At 36.0% G+C, this 21224-nt stretch overlaps 3 protein-coding genes and 1 pseudogene across 3 annotated transcripts; all 4 read left to right on the top strand.

Moving 5' to 3' along the window:
- The first annotated feature begins 772 nt into the window (after positions 1-772).
- On the top strand, positions 773-3556 carry LOC113780068 (annotated as a pseudogene).
- Positions 3557-9159: 5603 nt separating this feature from the next.
- Positions 9160-10047, top strand: LOC113780067 (LRR receptor-like serine/threonine-protein kinase EFR). Its single transcript, XM_027325888.1, has one exon. It carries the CDS (start codon positions 9160-9162, stop codon positions 10045-10047), a length of 888 nt encoding a protein of 295 aa, XP_027181689.1.
- Positions 10048-12383: 2336 nt separating this feature from the next.
- On the top strand, positions 12384-13831 carry LOC113780066 (probable LRR receptor-like serine/threonine-protein kinase At3g47570). The gene is made up of 2 exons (XM_027325887.1): positions 12384-13298; positions 13437-13831. The coding sequence occupies exons 1-2, from the start codon at positions 12407-12409 to the stop codon at positions 13829-13831; spliced, it is 1287 nt and encodes a 428-aa protein (XP_027181688.1). The 5' UTR covers positions 12384-12406.
- Positions 13832-17972: 4141 nt separating this feature from the next.
- Positions 17973-20853, top strand: LOC113780065 (disease resistance protein RPM1-like). The gene has a single exon (XM_027325885.1). The coding sequence runs from the start codon at positions 18070-18072 to the stop codon at positions 20851-20853; it is 2784 nt and encodes a 927-aa protein (XP_027181686.1). The 5' UTR covers positions 17973-18069.
- The last annotated feature ends 371 nt before the right edge of the window (positions 20854-21224 follow it).

Raw genomic sequence — 21224 nt, 5'->3', positions numbered from 1 at the left:
ACTTTGCAGGTATTATGCCAATTTAAAGAACGATTTTCTTTGAAATTGATATGATTCTTGAATCGGATAGATTATGTAAAACACATCCTTTATAGCACAAAAAAAAAATACATTTTTTCGCTTCAACTCTTGCAAGGGAAAAGGGGGAAAGGGAGAGGTGTGAGATTTGAACCAGGGACGTCATTGCCTAATGCCGCTACTTTAAGGTCATGTTCTTTTTCTATATAGTGGTTTTACTTAGAATTATAGCCAGATGTTTCTTTTTAGAGCAAATTAAGAAAATAAGAGAAGGGAATTGAATATTATGTCAAGATTGTTAGATTCGATAAGACAAATACCTTCCTTTCCAACTTAAAATATCTAAATTAAAAAAAAAACTAAATTTCTCTGTGCCTTTCTTAGACCAAAGAGAATAGCTATCCTTTGCCTATTTGTTAGGTTATGCTCTCTATGCTTTTCTTTTCAGGTAGACTAATCTTTCAATTTTTCGCTACAATAAGTTTTGGTCATTCTGGGCATACTACCAAAGTGCCAAATAAAACTCAACCTGTACACTAGAAAAAGAAAAAAACAACATATTTTTCTAAATTCATATCATTCTTGAGTAGCTATTCTTTTGAAATCATACCATTCTAGAATTTGCTATACATATAAATCACAACCTCTGTACTACAAAAGAAAAAAGAAAAACAGCATGTTTTCCAAATTTTGCAAAAAATCTCAAAATTTTCTTGGTAGAAAAACTAGCACTTAAGAAATTTTTTTCAGCAATATGGCAGAGAGTGTTGTAGGCTTTCTGATTAACCAGCTCTCAACGTTACTTTCCCAGGAGAGCAAACTTTTGGGGGGCCTTCAACCAGATGTTCGGTTCATCAAAGAAGAACTCGGGAGCATGAAGGCTTTGCTAAGAGAAGCCGAAGCGAAGGAAGATAATGATTCTCAACTCCAAGAATGGGTCAAGGAGGTTCGAGAAGTTGCTTATGATACAGAGGATGTTCTCGATGATTTTGCCTTCCGCTTTGCTCGTGGACATGCGGATGGGTTCTTTGGCCGTGTTGGCAAGATCTACAACTCAATAAAGAATCTAAAAGCCCGGCATCGGATTGCTTTGGAGATAAAGGACATCAAGGCTAGAGTTGTAGAAATTTCTACAAGGCATCAAAGGTACCCGTCTCTATATAGTACTCAAGAAAGAGACTCCAGCTCTTCCAATGTGGCAAATGCAGATTATGATAGTCGTGATCAAGCACTCCTAATTGAAGAAGCTAAACTTGTTGGCATCGATCAGCCCAAAAAAGAAATCATTTCCAAAGTCCTTGATGACGATTCCCACTTGAAAGTAGTTTCAGTGGTAGGGATGGGGGGACTCGGTAAGACCACCCTGGTGAAAAAAGTCTACGACGATGCTATTGTGAAGAAACAATTTCAGAGCCATGCCTGGATAACTGTTTCTCAGCATTTTCAATTCAAAGTCATCATCAAGGACCTGATTCAACAATTGTTTGATGAAATCAGACAACCAGTCCCTCCTCAAGTGGAATCCATGAATCCTGTTAGACTGAGTGAATTTGTCAGAGATTTCCTCAAAGAAAGAAGGTACGTCCTTGTCCTTGATGATGTATGGAGTCTAGATGCCTGGGAAGCTATCAAACATGTATTGCCGGACTGCAATACTGCTAGTCGTGTTGTATTGACAACACGAATAGCCAATGTAGCTTCTGCGTCTTGTTTGGCTTCTCATGACTTTGTCCATAAGATGAAGCCTCTTTCTGATGAAGAGTCTTAGACTCTTTTTTGCAATAGAACATTTCAGAGTAATGGTTGCCCTTCAAATTTGGAAGAAATTTCTAGAAAAATACTAAAAAAATGTGAGGGCCTACCGCTTGCAATTGTTGCAATTGGTGGTGTTTTGGCTCTGAAAGACAAGGTCAGGATAGATGAATGGGAGATGGTTCTTTGTGGCTTTGGTGGCGAGGTAGATGGTGGTGGCAAGATTGACAGAATTAGAAGGATACTCTTACTTAGCTACAATGATTTGCCTCACCATCTAAAAAACTGCTTATTATATTTAAGTATCTATCCTGAAGATCATCCAATTAATGTGGAAAATTTACTTGATAAATGGATAGCACTAGGATTTATAGAAAAGGAAGAAGGAATGATAGCCACTGATGTAGCTATGAGATATCTAAAAGAACTCGTCAACAGAAGCTTAATCCAAGTTAAAGAAACATGGGATGATGGCAAATTGAAGGAATGTGGTCTTCATGATATTTTGCGTGAAATCATTGTTTCAAAATCTAAAGAGCAGAGCTTCACAGCCATAATCACTGGATATTGCACAAGATGGCCTGACAAAGTTCGACACCTGGCAATCCATAACTTCACTGGTAATCCTCCACAAGGCTTCAGCAGCTTAAAGTGTCTTCGGTCCGTGGAAACATTCGGGAATAAAGATTCTCTCACAACTTCATTTTTGTCCAAGTTTTTATGTGGTGGTCCCAAGTTCCTGAAGGTTTTAAACTTAGCAAGTGCGGAACTGGACAGCATCCCAAAGGAAGTTTTCAAACTATTTCATCTCGAGTATCTGGATCTAAGTGGCACCAGAGTTAAAATCATTCCAAAATTTATTGGGCAGCTTCAAAACCTAGAATCTTTAAATTTGTTCGAAACCACTATAACGGAGTTGCCTGTGGAAATTCTAAAGCTGAGAAAACTCCGTTCCCTTGTCGTAGGCAGAGCGGGTGATTATTCAAATAACTTTTCAGTTTGGGGCTTTAAATCTCCGGATGGAATTGGAAAGCTTACTTCCTTGGAGAGTTTGGGATTTATAGAAGCAGATAGTGGTAAAATAGTAAGGGAGATTGGGAAGCTCATTCAGTTGCGGCAATTATGGATCACAAAGCTGAGAAGAGGAGATGGAAAAGAGTTGCTCTACTCCCTGTCAAGGCTGACCAACCTTCGAAAGTTACAAATCTGCTCCATTAAAGAAGAGGAGACGCTTGATCTCCAACATTCCGTCTCTCCAAGACTTGGATTTCTTACGAGGCTGTCGCTGACTGGGCGTTTAGAGAGAGTACCGGAATGGGTAATGTCACTTCAATCCTTGCGCACTTTAGCCTTGGACAATAGTGAGTTGAGTGAAGATGAGAATGCAATAGACTGCCTTGGACACTTGCCCAATCTGGTACATCTTTTTCTCTCTCGTGCTTATGAAGGGGAGACATTGTGTTTTAAGGCTGGAGGATTCCCAAAACTCAAGGAATTAGGCCTTGTGCAATTAAAAAGACTGAAATGGGTAAGCGTGGAAGAGGAATCGATGTCCAGTCTCCAAGGGTTTGTTATTGCTGGTTGCAAGCTTATGGAGGGCCTGCCTTTGGGCCTCCAAAACTTGACCGAGCTTAAACTTCTTGGGTTGGGTGATATGTCTGATGAACTAATCCACGAAGTACAGAATTTGGATAAACAGAGTGAAGGTTATCGGACAATTTCTCATATTCCTCAAGTTTGCATTGGACGCTGGATAAATGGTGAATGGAAAGAAGAGTTCCTCTAAGAAAAGATAGGTAAAGGACAATCTGTTGCAGTCATCAACATTTAAATTATGATGTTTGTTGTCAATTGCTTTTTCCTACTTCTTATCCTTGTAATAAAATCATGACTCTATATTGCTATTCAACCATAATTAGTTCCTTAGATAGTTAGACATATATGTGTTTCTACGTTTATGAATATTGTGGGATTGCCTGTTACAACAATTACAAGTTCAATTTTCCCTCTTCTATAATTGAAAATGGGGAATAAATTAGTAATATGGATAAATTTTCATTAGGAGTAGGGAAACCTCGCTAATTCATAAAGGGTATATACATTATTTCCTGGACTTCTACAGAATTTGTGGTGACGTTTTCCTTTTTGGTTTATTAGTAAATCCCTTTTTCTCCTTGTGGCTTTCTTTGGATTAGGAACTTGAATGTATACTTGATGGACTAAATGGAAAATAAATATTTTTGGAAATGTGGGGGACTATATTTATCATTTTCGCTAGTAAGAGATTATTAAGGATGTAAAAGTCCAAAACAAGAGTGGAGAATGCTGAGATTTTCAAATTGATTCAATGATCAAGACTGGGTCTCTTTTTGCAAACAATTTCCAAACAATAGTTCATGCCTTTCTTTTTGCAAATAATTTTTGCCACAAAAGTTTTCAATATATTCATCCACCTCCATAGATATTTTCATTCAAATCAAAACATTCACTGACAAATTCATCTTCATCAGTTACCTAAAATAATGTATGCAAATCATAATTTTCAACTATATCAAAATTTTCAAAAATCTCTCACATACCAATAAACATATCTTCTGTCAAACCAACTTCCTATGTCAAACTTAGGATTGGACTCATAATCAAGTTCCATAGACATCTAACCAAAACCATTCAAGTGATTGAGAGTCAACAAAGACTCTCATATAATATTCTGCATAATCATGGATTTCTGCATAATTTTGATAAATAACTTTGCCTTCTTTTTTCTCATTTTCTTTTAACAAACCACAGAAAGGATTTATTTTAAGAATATTATCCAAATCACATCCTTTGAGATATTTCTCCACTACTGGCTCCCATTCTAATTTTTCATCATACGTACTTAGTGTGTGTAAAATTTTAATTTTTGTACTATTGATAAATTCTCTTTCCATGGCAACTTGAAAATAATTTGTGTACCTTCACAAATAACTTTTTTTTCCCCTACTTGAATTTCTTGGCCCACTTGCAGTAACAATCACAATCAATACAAAAACACTTGTGATCCAATTCTTCAGTATACTGCGCTTCTGTGGTATAAGTTTTTCTATCACAAACTCTGTATACCCTCTGGGTATCACAAACACTCTAGAATCAAACTTTTGAACCTAGAGCCTTGATACTACTTGTTAACACAAAAAAAAAATCACGTAGGGAAGAGATTAAAAGCTTCACAAACTAATAAACAAGAAGGAATTGAAGTTGCAAACACAGATAGATGATAAACAACTCACTAATACATATGCAAGAACCGAATGAGGCACGAATGTTTTGGAGCAATGCTTAACATATGCTACTGACTCAACTTTTACATGGGATTGCTCAATTGAACCCTTCAGCCATAAGGCCATATATATAGGAAAGAAGCTAACAAATCCTTATTAGACTTTACTACAATAAACTTATTTTAATTAAAAACACAACTTAACTCAATTCCTAAACCAATTTTGGCAATAATTCTAATCTAGTTACTAAATAAAAATATATTTCTAAAGCTACTAAATTTCTAAATATGCTTGATTTATTTTTTGTCAACAGTTACTTTGTTTGTGGTTTATTTGATAGTGCTGTGATCACAGAACACATAGCAGAGCAAAAATTTATCTACAAAATTTATAAATTGGTCCAATTAAAAAAAGAAAAGAAACTTTCAGTTCGGGTTTGATTTATCAAGGTATTCAATTGGGTTGGTGTTGCCTTTTATATTGCTTGTAACATGAAGATTGCTTTGGTATAATCTACCAGCAGATTACAGTTTGGAGCTGCAAAATTCGGAACGGATTAATCACTGAAATATCCTCTTGTAGCTTTTGTTTCAAACTTTACATTTCAATCCCGAGTCAACTCGAATTTTTATTATTTTTACAAAATTTTTAATTATTTTTGTTTATCATATTTTTTACAATTTTTAGAATGTTAAATATTTCAAAAATTCGCGTCTCGCCGAGACTGCGACTGATATGCAGAGACCGATATGAAACGGTCCAGGCCGCGACCATAACCGCGACCGCGACTTTGAACAATGACTATACCCCAACCTGCTCTATCCTCCTTTTGTTGTACTGCAGCGTCTGAATTCAGCTTGACCCATCCCACCCTTGGTTCCGTCCAACCTATCATCTCCTCATTTCCACTACATCCAGTGCTAAATGACTTCCCTTCTTTAACCTGAGCCTCCTGGTACTCGCTCCACTCCGTAACAGCTCTGTTAATTGCCACCATTGGATCACCTCCTTTGGACTCGAATTGTCTCCTATTTCGTGCTTTCCAGATTTGCCATAGTACGTTCACTGTTAGCATGACTCGTTCCTGTCCACTGTCCATTGTTGCAGCTTCCTTGAGTCCCATCCACCAGTGCTCACAATTACTCCTGTAACTCTCCAACGCTTCCCAACTAACTGGCGCTGCTTTCCAGATGGATTGAGCATTGGTACAGAAGAAAAGCAAGTGCTCAATCGTCTCTGAAAATTCTCCACAGCACTTACAGAGATGATCACCCATCGAACACCTATCCTTTATGACTGCGTTTACTGGTGGTATACCTTGTAAACATTTCCAAATAAAGTGCTTCAACTTATGCTTGACATTCAGACCCCATAAAAAGTTCCATCTCTGTGGTGAGTTTGCTCTCCTGGTACTCGGTTCTGTACTCTTCCCCATATAATCCCTTTTCTTTTTGTCACCCTTGGCCAATCTGTACCCTGATCTTACTGTGTATTCACCAGTGGTAGACTTGCTCCAGTAAATTTTATTCTTGGTTTCAAACACACTTAAAGCCTATTGGTATCCTCAAAATTGCCTTCCCCTCCTGCTCCTCGAAAACCTGCGGAATCAGCTCCTCATTCCACTTTCCTTTATTAATCAGTTCACGTACACGTTGCACTTGCACCTCATCCCTTTGTTGAGTCATCACCTTCCCACTCTCAGTATATGGGAGCCACCTATCCTTCCAAATGTTAATAGATTTCCCATCTCCCACCCTTTTCCTTTTCCCTCCCTCCAGTAGCTCCCTTGCCTTCATTAACCTCTTCCAACACCATGAGTCTCCGCCCTTACACTTCATTGTCCATATCGACTCCCCCCTAAAGTATCTAGTTTTCATAACTTTACTCACCAATAAGTTTGGCCTAGTCAAAATCCTCCAAAGCTGTATAGTCAAAATCCTCCAAAGCTGACGAGCTAATTCACAAAGTACGAAATTTGGATAAGCAAAGTGAAGATTATCAAACAATTTCTCATATCCCTCAAGTTGTTATTGGATACTGGACAAATGATCGATGGGAAATAGAGTTCCTCTAAGAGAAGAGTAGGTAAAAGACAATCTCAATATTTGACTTACAGTCTTCGATGTCAATTATAATTTTTGGGAAAAAAAAAATCTAGTTGTGGCCTTCTTAGTTTTTCCTACTTCTTATCTTTCTAATAAAGGCGTGACTCTGGATTGTTGTTCAACCACATTTAGTCCTTAGATATGTATGTGTTTTTATGTGCATAAAGATTTGATTTGTAAAAATATCTTGATTCTTTGTAATAAATCCTTTTCTTTTTCCTTTTCTTGTGTCTTTTGTTTTTTGATTTTGAAAAAGTTATTTCTTTTGCTCAAAAACAAAATTTGAAACAGTGTTCTAGTATCACTCTTTGGATTAGGATAGAGGTGGTAATTTGTCTCAAATCGCAATGGACTACCCATGCCCATGGGGACTTTGGACGGGAGGGTTATTGTAATTTGATATTGAGTTTAAAATGGGACAAATCCTAATTGTACTCATTAATTGATGGGAAATTTTGGGAAATACTTGGGTACCCATTGGGCTCAAATATCTCACCAAAAAATTTAATTTATTCAAAAATTATCTCTAACAGTTTTTCTAGTTATACCAGCGAATATAATCTAGCAGTCTTACTAGTCATTATCCACAAGAATTTCCAGCATTTCAGTCAATTTAGATCTGCTATCTTTGGACAATGATGAGGATAAATATTCAACACCCTAAGTGCCTTGGCCATCTTGATATCTATTGGAATATGGCTATATATCTATTTTTTCCTTTATTTGTTAATCCAATTTTTGGTGGGAATCATGAGTATAAGGCACTTGCATGTTTATTTTCTTGTTAGCTATTTCCTTTGCCCTTTTGTTTTCATGCTTTTGAGGAGGTGAAAATGTCAACTTCATATATGAATAAACCAAAATGTTCATTCTTTTGCTTTAATCCAGGAGAAGATATGTTCATTTTACCAAAATGTCATATCTTTTTTAAGCAATTATTGATCATTCTAGAGTGTAAATCAATGTTATTCAGGCTCAGTGGACTAATTTGATTACCCAATGCTGCTACTTGCTAACTCAAAGATCATTTTTTATGGTAATATGATTTTGTCGGAAATTGCATTACATTCCCCATTTGATGAAAAAATGAATTCATGAAAATATAAATTCACAATAAGACTAAAAGAAATTTAATAAATAAAAAATATTAAAGTTATATAAAAAATAAAAAATGAATTAAATATTTTCAAGAAACGTGAGGGACTATATTTAGCATATTTCCTAATATATTATTAATGATGTTAAAGTCCAAAAAGTGGGCAGAGAATGCTTTCAAATTGCTTTGATGATCCAGACTGGGTCCCTTGCTAAGTCCAAATTATGTGATACAATAACAGATATTAATATATCATCCTATATATCTCTAAGTCACTTTCATCCGATATTCTAGAAGAAAAAGATCCCTGCAGCGTTTCATCCGATATCTCTAACTGCTTTAACGTACGCGGATATCTTTTATGATAATGATATCATTCTTCTTTTCTCAAGAACAAATACATATCTTGACAAAAGTTTATAGAACCAGCTGAGTTGGCCGCTAGGAATTTAAAGCTAGCGCTTGCATTCCTTGGATGTAGCCTTGAATTTAATCACATCTTTTACTTGACATCAGTTGCAGGCTTTCGTAGTATTCCATCAAATGCAGCGTAGATGCCAATCCAAATTCCAAACTAAGTAAATGGAAAATTTGACTTAAAGGATTACATGAATTAGCAGTTCAAAAAGTTGACTATTGGAGGTGATATTCTTGCTAAATGCAAAGGTTCAACTAAAGACAACAGTGGATAACTAATCTAAAAACGCAAATACATAAATTCCACTCTTGCACATTTTCGTCCCCTGTTCCTCACTCACTTCGATGCATGATACCAAGGGAAAGGTCATTTTCCTGCTTACGCCATGAACAGGAAGAGAGGATACTAGTCAACTTCTTATGAAACGTCAACACAAGAGAAGATGCATATATGCATTCTGTGTAGTTAACTATCATCTGCTTTTCTGAGCTTTAATTCTTGTACGCAATGGCATATGAAAGGAAGAATTTCAGGCTAGCAAGCTCATCTTGTTTTTTGTTTTGTACTCTTTTTCATATCTTTATTACTGCTTCTGCTGCTGCAATTCATTTCGAGACAAGCAATGAGACAGACTACCAATCTCTGCTTGACATCAAGGGTCTAATACAAGGAGATCCATTCCAGGCTCTAAGCTCCTGGAATGATTCCATTCATTTTTGTGATTGGCGTGGAGTCACATGTGGCCTGCTTCATCAAAGAGTCACTGTCTTGAATATGTCATCATTTCACTTGGTTGGTTCTCTTTCTCCCTCCATAGGAAACCTTACCTTTCTCAGAGAACTCAATATTCCGGATAACAATTTTCATGGTATGATTCCTGAAGAAGTAGGCAGACTTTTTCGGCTTCAGTATCTTCGTTTTGCCAATAATTCCTTTGAGGGAGAACTTCCATTAAATATCTCGGGTTGTTCAGAGCTAAGTATTCTTGATTTAAGGGGTAACAGGCTCATCGGGCGAATTCGAGATGACTTGAGCACTTTATCTAAGCTTTATGCTCTGAGCCTTTCCAGGAATAATTTCTCAGGCAGCATTCCACCATCTTTGGGTAATATTTCCTCTCTTCAGATACTTAGCATATCAAGAAACAATCTAGGTGGAAATATTCCAGCTGAGATTGGTCGGCTTTCAAATCTGCATGTCCTTGAGCTGTCCTCAAATAAACTTTTAGGTGCAGTTCCTCCTCAGCTCTACAACATTTCGACACTCCAGATCTTTTCTATTACTAACAATCTATTAAGTGGACAGTTTCCTGCTACTGTGGGATTGACTCTTCCAAACTTTACTTTATTTTTGGCTGATTTGAACCAATTCTTTGGATCAATTCCAACTACATGATAAGTCATAATTTGTGCTAAATTTATAATTATTTTTCCCTTTGATTTTAGCCAAATATTATCTTAATTGATATATTCTACTTATATTTGATATTTGGGATTAATTGCAGGAAGTGGTGAAGAAAAAGTACTGAAAATCGTCATTCCAGCAGACTCCCTGATAGGTTGGCGTGCCCACGCCTAACTCCAGCTTTCGAGGACGGATTCTCGGGATAATTTGCACACGTGAAAGTTTCCAAAGCTGAATGAAGCAGCGGACTTCAATGCCGAAAGGCAGTGGGGCCATTTCAAGAGCTAAAGAAAGCTATCTATAATAGGACTCCTATTGTTTAGGAAAATTGGTACTGGGGTACCAATTTTGAAGGAGAGGAATCCGGATGGGGATTTGTTTATTCTCTCTGGTGGGCCTAGCCTAAAAGAAAAGGAATTTCCTTCGTCCCTTTGAGTGGCCCAAAAACGTAGAGGATTAGGAGACTTAGTGAAGGCTTGTCTTTAAATTTGTGGGGACTTGGAAAAGCTAGAAAGAAGGTACGGAGGTCAGGGACTTTTTCTCCGTAGCCGACTTTTACTTTTCTTCCTTGGCCGATTTTGGCCAGGAACAATCTTGTAAACTTCAAATAGCTCTTTTGCACAGCTGGTTCTCCATTGGTTCTCCATTAATGGAGAACTAGCTTCTCAATTCTAGTCAAGGGGACAACTGAATATTGGTTCAATAATTACTGTGAGATCTAATTTATTTTAATTGCTTCCTTCATTTATTGGTATTCATATGTTTCCTGCTTTTAACCGTTATAGCTCGTGTGGATGATTGATTAGTGCGCAATTTTTAATTATTCACATAGGCTATTTTGCTAAATAGGGGTAATTGAATCCGTAATTGTTCGTTATCTCTATCTCAGTAGCAACTGGCGTACTTGGATTTATGTCAGGGAAACATACGATCTAACTTAAACAAACCCTCGTAGCGTGTTTGTTAGTTAGGATTGGGCTTTTCTAATTATTAATGCAATCTAGAAATTAAATCATACGGTCGTACCTAGGATTGTTTTTGGGTTAGAGAAATAGTTAACGGTTGTACCTTAACTATCGAGAAAGTAAGGAAAGGTTGGTTGTTTATCGCGTGTATGACAACTATAACCACTCTGGTAATAAATGTTGGAATTATCTTTGAATCAATGATCAGTGCGTGAACCATTTCTGAAGTGTATCCTTGGCTAGAGTTTCTCTAAGTTATTTCTTTTAATTAATTATTTTCTGCATTTAATTTCTTTAGTTAGCATTTAATCCAAAACCCCCCATACCTTGGACTCTAGAAGAAACGAATTATCCCCAGTCCCTGTGGATTCGACCCTACTCACCGCTATATACAAAATCTGTATTTTTCTCGAGTAGGTATTTATTATTGAACAGGTTCGGCACCTGTCACTACATTAGCAAATGCTTCAGGGCTCATAAAAATTAGCATAGGAGACAATTCACTCACAGGACCAATTCCACAAAATCTAGGTAGCCTGAAAGAATTTCAGGTTTTGCATTTTGGCCATAATCCCCTTGGAACTGATAACGCAAATGATATTAGCTTTATTTCCTCAACAAATTGCACAAATCTACAAATATTGAGTTTGTCAAGAATTCAAATTGGAGGCATGCTACCAACTGCCATTGCCAATCTTTCAACCAAACTCAAATCTTTGTGGCTGAATGATAACATTATATCTGGTAGCTTACCTTCCGGGATTGGAAACCTTGCAAGCTTGGGCTATCTCGATGTGCGTAACAATTCTCTCTCAGGCATAATTCCTGATTCCGTGGGGAAACTTGTTAAAATGCAGGAGCTTTATCTGTCTGAAAATAGCTTCACAGGAGAAATTCCTTCAACAATCGGTGACATTTCTGAACTACAGATTCTTGTATTAGAACAGAACATGCTTACAGGTAACATTCCTGTTTCTTTGAGTAACTGCAGTAACTTGCAAGGATTTACTGTTAGTCAGAATCGCCTAAGTGGAGCTTTACCTAAAGAACTTCTTGGTCTTTCATCTCTCTCTCTTGGCCTCCTCTTAGCTCAAAACCAATTCACCGGATCATTACCATCGGAAGTTGGCAATTTGAAGAATCTTGTGTCATTGGATATTTCAGAAAACAAATTATCTGGTGAAATTCCAACCTCTATTGATGGTTGCGAGATGTTGGAATATCTTCGGTTGAAAGGTAACTTTTTGGAAGGCTCTGTACCTTCTACTTTAGGAGAATTGAAAAGCATTCAGGTCATAGATCTATCTCAGAATAATTTGTCAGAGCAAATTCCAGCTTCTTTGGCAAAATTAAAATTCATCAGCACTCTAAATCTTTCCTATAATATGCTAGAGGGTGAAGTGCCAATGGATGGGATCTTTGCAAACTCTAGTGCCTTTTCAGCACTGGGGAATGGAAAGCTATGCGGAGGAATCAAAGCATTGAACTTATCATCTTGTCCTAAACCTACCAAAAAGAAAGCAAAGCTGTCTACTCCTATAGTAATAGTTATTGCCATTACTATTCCTCTAGCTATAGTTTTACTACTCATATCTGCCTATGCAATTCATAGACTAAGAAGCTCAAAACAACAATTACCTTTTACTTCTGCAGCAGAAAAACAGAATCAGAAGCTCTCATATGCAGAATTATATGATTCCACCAATGGTTTTTCTTCAGAAAATTTGATTGGTGAAGGTAAATATGGCTCTGTTTACAAAGGGGTCCTCAAACCTGATGAGCAAATGGTTGCTGTTAAGGTTCTTAAGCCCCACCAACATGGTGCCCATAAGAGCTTCTTGGTTGAATGTGCAGCGTTGAGAAACATCCGCCATCGAAACCTTGTCAAGATCATAACCTCTTGTTCAAGTTTAGACTTCAAGCAGAACGATTTCAAGGCTTTGATTTTCGAATATGTGCCTAATGGAAGTTTAGAGAATTGGTTACATCCAAGTTCAGCTGAGGAAGAGGGACAAAGCCTAATGAAGCTCCAGTTGATACAAAGACTGAATATTGCAATCGACATTGCGTCCGCCTTGGATTACCTTCATAACCATTGTGGGACACCGATTATCCACTGTGATATAAAGCCAAGCAACATACTTCTAAGTGATGATTTTCGTGCCTTGGTTAGTGATTTTGGCCTTGCAAAATTTCTTTCCTCCATCGAAGGTAAATCCCATCAACATCAAAGCAGCTCAGTAGCAATTAAAGGAACAGTTGGATATGTTGCTCCAGGTACAATTACATGCCTTCTTAAGTTTAAACAATCTTTCAATTAGAATGTCCGAGATGTACACAACTATTCGACCTTTCAATCCCTTCAGCATTTCAGCCAATAATTCTTCTCCGTCCTCCTGGAACTTGAAATTGCAGAATATGGCATGGGTGGAGAGGTATCAACACAAGGAGATGTATACAGCTATGGTATTCTATTGCTTGAATTGTTTACAGGGAAAAGGCCTACTGATAGCATGTTCACAGAAGATTTTAGTCTCCATAGTTATGTTAAGACGGCTCTTTCCCATCAGATAATGGAAATTGTTGATCCAAAGATCTCAATGGAAGCAGAATCCATAGCAGGTATAATCACCAAAACAAGCAAAGGCGGCAGCATCAGTCAGGAGGAACGCTACCTATCGATGTTTCGGATTGGTGTTTCATGCTCTTCAGAAATTCAGAGGGACAGGATGAATATTAAAGATGTCCTCAGTGGATTACAAGCAATCAGGAATGAGTTCGTTCAGGTTAATGAGATGAGAGCAATGTGAATTATAGTTCTTAGTTGTGGATAAATCTTGTACATTCCACTCTTTAAATGCTTTGAAGCAGTACTCAATTTGATTAAATCTATAAAGTTAAAGAAATTTTTGTGATGTGTGTAAAAGCAGTCAACAAGAAGCTCCTATTTACAATCCAAAGTTGCTTAATTGCTTCTTGGAATTTTACTTCTAGTAACCTGAAAAAAGGAGTTATAGATCGGTAAGGACACCAATTTGTACGAAGCTGTTGTGAATTTTGTCAGAACCTGAATTTTGTAAAGCTCAGGTGTAGTTTTGGCTATATTATTCCGTACTAATGTTTGAACAAATCTATTTTATGACTCAGAAGATTTTGACATGGAAAAGTTTTACAATAGTAATAGTAAAGACTCTCTAAAATTAATTTGAATGAGTATGTCATTTTAAGCTGGTTAATAGAATCATGGTATATGACCCCTTCTATTCTACTTGATTATTATTATTTTTTTTTTGAAGGGTAGACATTTGATTGCAATTGCATTTTGACCAGGTTTAAATTGTTTGCTTTCGAGCAAATGTATAAATATTTTTTCACTTGATATGGACAATGAGAACATAATAACGAATAAGGAATATCATGAATGCTTGATTTCATGTAATTTGATATTTTCTTAGCTGGTAATTATACTACTAACATGAATGCTTTTTTTAATAAATGCATTACTTATTCTTAAAGTAAAGGAATAAAAGTCAAAGTTCCCAATGTAAGGTAAACAAATAGCACAATACAAACAAATAAAACAAAATTAAAAATATATGTTGTCCTATGACATATTTCATGATAATTAAGTTAAGTCTAACATCTAATTGATTTTATTGATGCTTGTTTTAATAAATAAACACACCCAATTCTAACATCTAAAATTTGATTATGCTCAATTTAGAGATATTATTATTATTTTCTTTATAAAAACAACTACCAGGTGTGTATAAGAATAAGAAATCAACAGCTAGAAGAAATAAAAAGAAAAAAATTTGGATACAAATGGTTGCTAAACAGATTAAGAAAAGGAAAATATGATAATTCTCAATTTACAAATACTAAATTTGCTATTACAAGTTTTTTCTTGTTTACGCAAAACTGTAAAAGTTTATATTAATATGAGCAATAACGTTCTTTTACAAGAGAAAAAGCTCTCAAGTACATAAGAAAACCTATACTATATACAAGAGATACAAATAGACATAATCATTTAAGAAAATTCAACAGACAATCCCCATTCCAAAGCTATCAGACAATTTTCATGAGTTTCAATTATAGAGGTTTTATCTATGGTGGAAGCTGACTCACCTATGCATGTGGGAAGAGCAAAGGAACAACACATCACTGTGGAGCAGGGCAGAAAAGAGCTATTAAAAGTAGTGACCGGAAAGTAGAAGAAGTTTCACACAAGGTCCATTGTGCTTTTACGAGAAATAACATGTATGCCCCTCAACAACATATGGGCATTTGTATGCACTAAAAAATTGCATTAATTTTATATAAAATTTATTTTTTATGTAATTGCATTTATTATAAATCTATCAAAGAATTTTCGTTTATAAGGTTATTGTAATTTAGTGGTTACAATATTTAGAGTTGTTATATTGACAAAATGTGATTAAATAGTCAGATCAAAAATTAGTTTTTCTTTAAGGATAAAATAGAAAGTTTAAAAAATGACATAAAAAAGTTTACACTAACTGTAATCCCTCTAACTTTATATGTTGCATAGATAGTGGCTTTTTAATTGGAGTAAAAATTATAGATGAATTATTACAAACATAATTAACATAGTGCTTCAAGAAACCAGAATCGTGACATAATTGACCTAGTAGATTTTAATTTAAATTTAGAAATTAGATAAGTAATATTATATGTAATATTGTGACTTTTAAATCCAAATCGAATTTGTAGATGAGTAGTCATAAACATAATTAACATAGTACTCCAAGAAACTAGAATTGAGATTGTAGATAAAATAATCATAAATATAAATCACATAATATAAAGTTTTCAAAGATTGAACATTTCAACTATTGAAATAACTAGATGGTTATCAACTTAAGTCATAACTCCGCAGCTAGTTATACTGCACATGATAGGTTATAAATCACAAATTTAACTAGTAAAGTAGTGTCAAAATTTTTTGGCTTTTTAAATATTAATATTATGTAATGATAAGGATAACCAAATTATAGTAAAAATCAAAACTTACATAAAATAAAATAAAACTTTAGTTGATTAAATGGATGTTTCTTTGAATTGTAAGTTCACTTGAGAACTTAATATATTATTAACTTATCAATTAACTAGTACCTCTTTAAATTAATAAAAATTGTATGGTCTCAAATTTATTAATTTGTAGAGGTTTTAATATAATTTTAATTACTTGCACACGCTTCTAATGTGTCTTGTACACTAGTATAATATTAACTTAAAAAAAATACTAGAACAAATTGAGAGAGTGAAGAAGATTTAGAAGAAAAAAAAAAGTAGGAAAAAGGGAAAAAAGGAAAAGGTATACCTATATATTTTTAGTTACCAAATATTTCATAGGTTCAACAAAAATCCATTATCATTAACTAATGATAGTGAGAGTGAATAATGAACTTTTAGTAAACAGTTAGTTTTATTTACTTGGTTCAGTAATAGAGTTGGCTACCATAAGAGAAATTGAAGAAATTTTTCACAATCATATGCATAGAAATGGAATATTATTAAAATTGGAAAATGATGGCATCGGATTCATGTTTTGAGAAAAGGAATTTGGTATTTGCGTCTTATTGTCTCTCGGCTCTTTGTGTTCTCCCAATTGAGCATTTGCCTAGATGATGATTAATTTACAACCGAATCCAGTCTATATGCATATATGCAATTTAGTCCTTTAGAAAAGTCCCACATTCGTCTGCTACGTAATTCACCTACGATTGCCTACCGGTTGCCTAAGCCCACGTGGACCCATAAGCCTTTGACAATGGTCGCAGGCAGAGTTGCTGCGATTGTAGTGGTTCTGCCCATTGTGGGACGAAATTCCCGCTTTGCACAGTAGAAGCAACCATACCAATTATACATATAAAAAAAAGAAGCAAACATAAAAAGCATGAAATCACGCTCAAGTGCACGCGTTTTTGTTATATATTACGCGTTTATTTCTAAAAGGAAAAGGTTTTGACACACACCAATGAACAACGACTTCTTACCCAATAAAAGCAGTCGACAAATAAATGCTAAATAACGACGACTTCATACCCAACGACAACTACTGGATAATGACGACTTCACAGTTCATACCTAACAAAGGCCGAAAAAAATACAAAAAAAAAGGAATGACTTTATTACAAAGAACAACGACTTCAGCCCCAAAGATTATATTGGACCATAGTTAATAAAATAACGTGACGGGTATAATATGAGATATTATATATATATATGCATATTATACTGAATTTTTTTGAAAAAACATGAGTAAAAGTTCGACATGTAAATATGTGTTCAAAAAAAATTACGCATATAAATTCTTACATGAATAGAATGAACATATTTGAATGTTACGGAACTTAAAAAAATGGATAAATTTACTATAATTGTCGAAGACTATACAATATTTATACCAATTTTAAACTTATTTTTATGTACGAGATGTTAAATTTATTAAAATTTTATCACTTTATCGCTTAGATATGTATATATCTATAGTTATTATGATATATGTCGCTGTTATTTTATATATTATTCAAAAAGTATATTATTATCCTTACTCAAATGTTAAAATTTTTTGAAAAAATTGAAATATAATTCGTGAAGTATAATAGATTAAAATTTTACTACTTGTTATATGCGGTAAATTGAAAAGTATAAGTATTCATCTTGATTTTCATGTTAAAATCAATTGGGGGAAGCAAGAAAGGAACAACGACTGAGCAGTCAAGTCCAGATTTAAGGCATTCAGCTACCCGTCTCCATCCATGGAGCCCAGTAACGCAAAAGAAAGTTTGATTTGTTGAATTCTACATGTCTATCTATATTCTAGCCACTCGATATTCTACGGACAGCTTAAATTCAAGCCCCACAAGTCGCAGAAAGGAAAGGACGACTTTCCTGAACATGATCTTGGTATTTCCAACAAGCTAGTTAACCCTCCCCTTTCCAGGAGAGAGAACAGCATACTTTTTCTTGTGATTGTTTTGGTAGGAAAACCAACTCCTGTGAAATTTATCCAAGGAATATGGCTGAGAGTGTTGTAGGCTTTCTAATTAAGCAGCTCTCCACCTTACTTTCCCAAGAGAGCACGCTTTTGGGTGGACTTCGACCAGATGTTCAGTTCATCAAAGATGAACTCGGCGACATGAATGCTTTCCTCAGACAAGCTGAAGCGAAGGAGGACAATGACTCTCAACTCCAACAATGGGTCAAGCAGGTTCGAGAAGTTGCTTATGATATAGAGGATGTTCTCGATGATTTTGCCTTCCGCTTTGCTCGTGGACACGCGGATGGATTCTTTGGCCGTGTTGAAAAGATCTACAGCTCAACAAAAAATCTGAAAGCCCGCCATCGGATTTCTTTGGAGATAAAAGATATCAAGGCCAGAGTTGTAGAGATTTCTGCAAGGCATCAGAGGTACCAGTCCTTGTATGGTACTCAAGAAATAGGCCCCCGCTCTTCGCACGTGGCAAACGCAGATTGTGATATTCGTGATCAAGCACTCCTGATTGAAGAGGCTAAGCTTGTTGGCATCGATCAGCCCAAAAAAGAGCTCATCTCCAAAATCCTTGATGACCATTCCCACTTGAAAGTAGTTTCAGTGGTGGGAATGGGGGGACTCGGTAAAACCACCCTGGCGAAAAAGGTCTACGATGATGCTGCAGTGAAGAAACAATTTCAGAGCCATGCTTGGATAACTGTTTCTCAAAATTTTCAATTCAAAGTCATCATCAGGAACTTGATTCAACAATTGTATGATGAAATTAGACAACCGGTCCCTCCGCAAGTGGATTCCATGGAAGGTATTAGGCTCAGTGAATTTGTCAAGGACTTCCTCAAAGAAAGAAGGTACATCCTTGTCCTTGATGATGTGTGGAGTCTAGATGCCTGGGAAACTATCAAATATGTATTTCCTGACTGCAATACTGCTAGTCGTGTTGTGTTGACAACACGAATTACCGATGTAGCTTCTGCATCCTGTTTGGCATCCCATGACTTTGTCCATGAGATGAAGCCCCTTTCTTATGAAGATTCTTGGACTCTTTTTTGCAATAGAACATTTCAAAGTAATGGCTGCCCTTCAAATCTAGAAAAAGTTTGTAGAAAAATACTAAAAAAATGTGAGGGCCTACCACTTGGAATTGTTGCAATAGGTGGTGTTTTGGCTCTGAAGGACAAGGACAGGATAGAAGAATGGGAGATGATTTTTCGTGGCTTTGGCAGTGAGGTAGATGGTAGCGGTAAGCTTGATAGAATTAGAAGGATACTCTTGCTTAGTTACAGTGATTTGCCTCATCATCTCAAAAACTGCCTATTATATCTAAGTATCTATCCTGAAGATCATCCAATTAATGTCGAAATTTTACTTGGTAAATGGATAGCACTAGGATTTATAGAAGAGAAAGAAGGAATGATGGCCACTGATATAGCTATGAGATATCTAAAAGAACTCGTCAACAGAAGCTTAATCCAAGTTAAGGACACATGGGCTGATGTCAAATTGGTGAAATGTGGTCTTCATGATATTTTGCGCGAAATCATTGTTTCAAAGTCTAAAGAGCAGAGCTTCACAGCCATAATCACTGGATATTGCACAAGATGGCCTGACAAAGTTCGACACCTGGCAATCCATAACTTCACTTATATTCCTCCACAAGGCTTCAGCAGCTTAAAGTGTCTTCGGTCCGTGGAAACATTCGGGTATGAAGATTCTCTCACAACTTCATTGTTGTCCAAGTTTTTATGTGGTGGTCCCAAGTTCCTGAAGGTTTTAAACTTAGCAAGTGCGGAACTGGACAGCATCCCAAAGGAAGTTTTCAAACTATTTCAGCTCGAGTATCTGGATCTAAGTGGCACCAGAGTTAAAATCATTCCAAAATCTATTGGGCAGCTTCAAAACCTAGAATTTTTAAATCTGTTCGGAACCACTATAACGGAGTTGCCTGTGGAAATTCTAAAGCTGAGTAAACTCCGTACCCTTCGCGTAGGCAGAGCGGGTGATTATTCAAATAACTTTGCACTTTGGGGCTTTAAATCTCCGGATGGAATTGGAAAGCTTACTTCCTTGGAGAGCCTTTCATGTATAGAAGCAAACAGTGGTAAAGTAGTAAGGGAGATTGGGAAGCTCGTTCAGTTGCGGCAATTATGGATCACAAAGCTGAGGAGAGAAGATGGAAAGGAGTTGGTCTCCTCCCTCTTGAGGCTGACCAACCTTCGAGAGTTACACATCTGCTCTATTGAACAAGAGGAGACCCTTGATCTCCAACATTCCGTCTCTCCAAGACTTGGATTTCTTACGAGGCTGTCGCTGATTGGGCGTTTAGAGAGAGTACCGGAATGGTTAATATCACTTCAATCCTTGAGCACTTTAGCCTTGCTGAATAGTGAGTTGAGTGAAGATGAGAATGCAATAGACTGCCTTGGACACTTGCCCAATCTGGTAGCTCTTATTCTCTCTGGTGCTTATGAAGGGGAGACATTGTGTTTTAAGGCTGGAGGATTCCCAAAACTCAAGAAATTATACCTTGGGCAATTAAAAAGACTGAAATGGGTAAGAGTGGAAAAAGAATCGTTATCCAGTCTCCAACGGTTTCTTATTTCTGGTTGCAAGCTTATGGAGGGCCTGCCTTTGGGCCTCCAAAACTTGACCAAGCTTGAAGTTGTTGGATTTTATGATATGTCTGATGAACTAATCCACGAAGTACAGAATTTGGATAAACAGAGTGAAGGTTATCGGACAATTTCTCATATTCCTCAAGTTTGCATTGGACGCTGGATAAATGGTGAATGGAAAGAAGAGTTCCTCTAAGAAAAGATAGGTAAAGGACAATCTGTTGCAGTCATCAACATTTAAATTATGATGTTTGTTGTCAATTGCTTTTTCCTACTTCTTATCCTTGTAATAAAATCATGACTCTATATTGCTATTCAACCATAATTAGTTCCTTAGATAGTTAGACATATATGTGTTTCTACGTTTATGAATATTGTGGGATTGCCTGTTACAACAATTACAAGTTCAATTTTCCCTCTTCTATAATTGAAAATGGGGAATAAATTAGTAATATGGATAAATTTGCATTAGGAGTAGGGAAACCTTGCTAATTCATAAAGGGTATATACATTATTTCCTGGACTTCTACAGAATTTGTGGTGACGTTTTCCTTTTTGGTTTATTAG

Source organism: Coffea eugenioides, chromosome 8, assembly GCF_003713205.1.
Source record: "Coffea eugenioides isolate CCC68of chromosome 8, Ceug_1.0, whole genome shotgun sequence".
Taxonomy (NCBI): Eukaryota; Viridiplantae; Streptophyta; class Magnoliopsida; order Gentianales; family Rubiaceae; genus Coffea; species Coffea eugenioides.
Note: the sequence above shows the minus strand (reverse complement) of the source record. Positions and strands in the feature narration are given on the sequence as shown.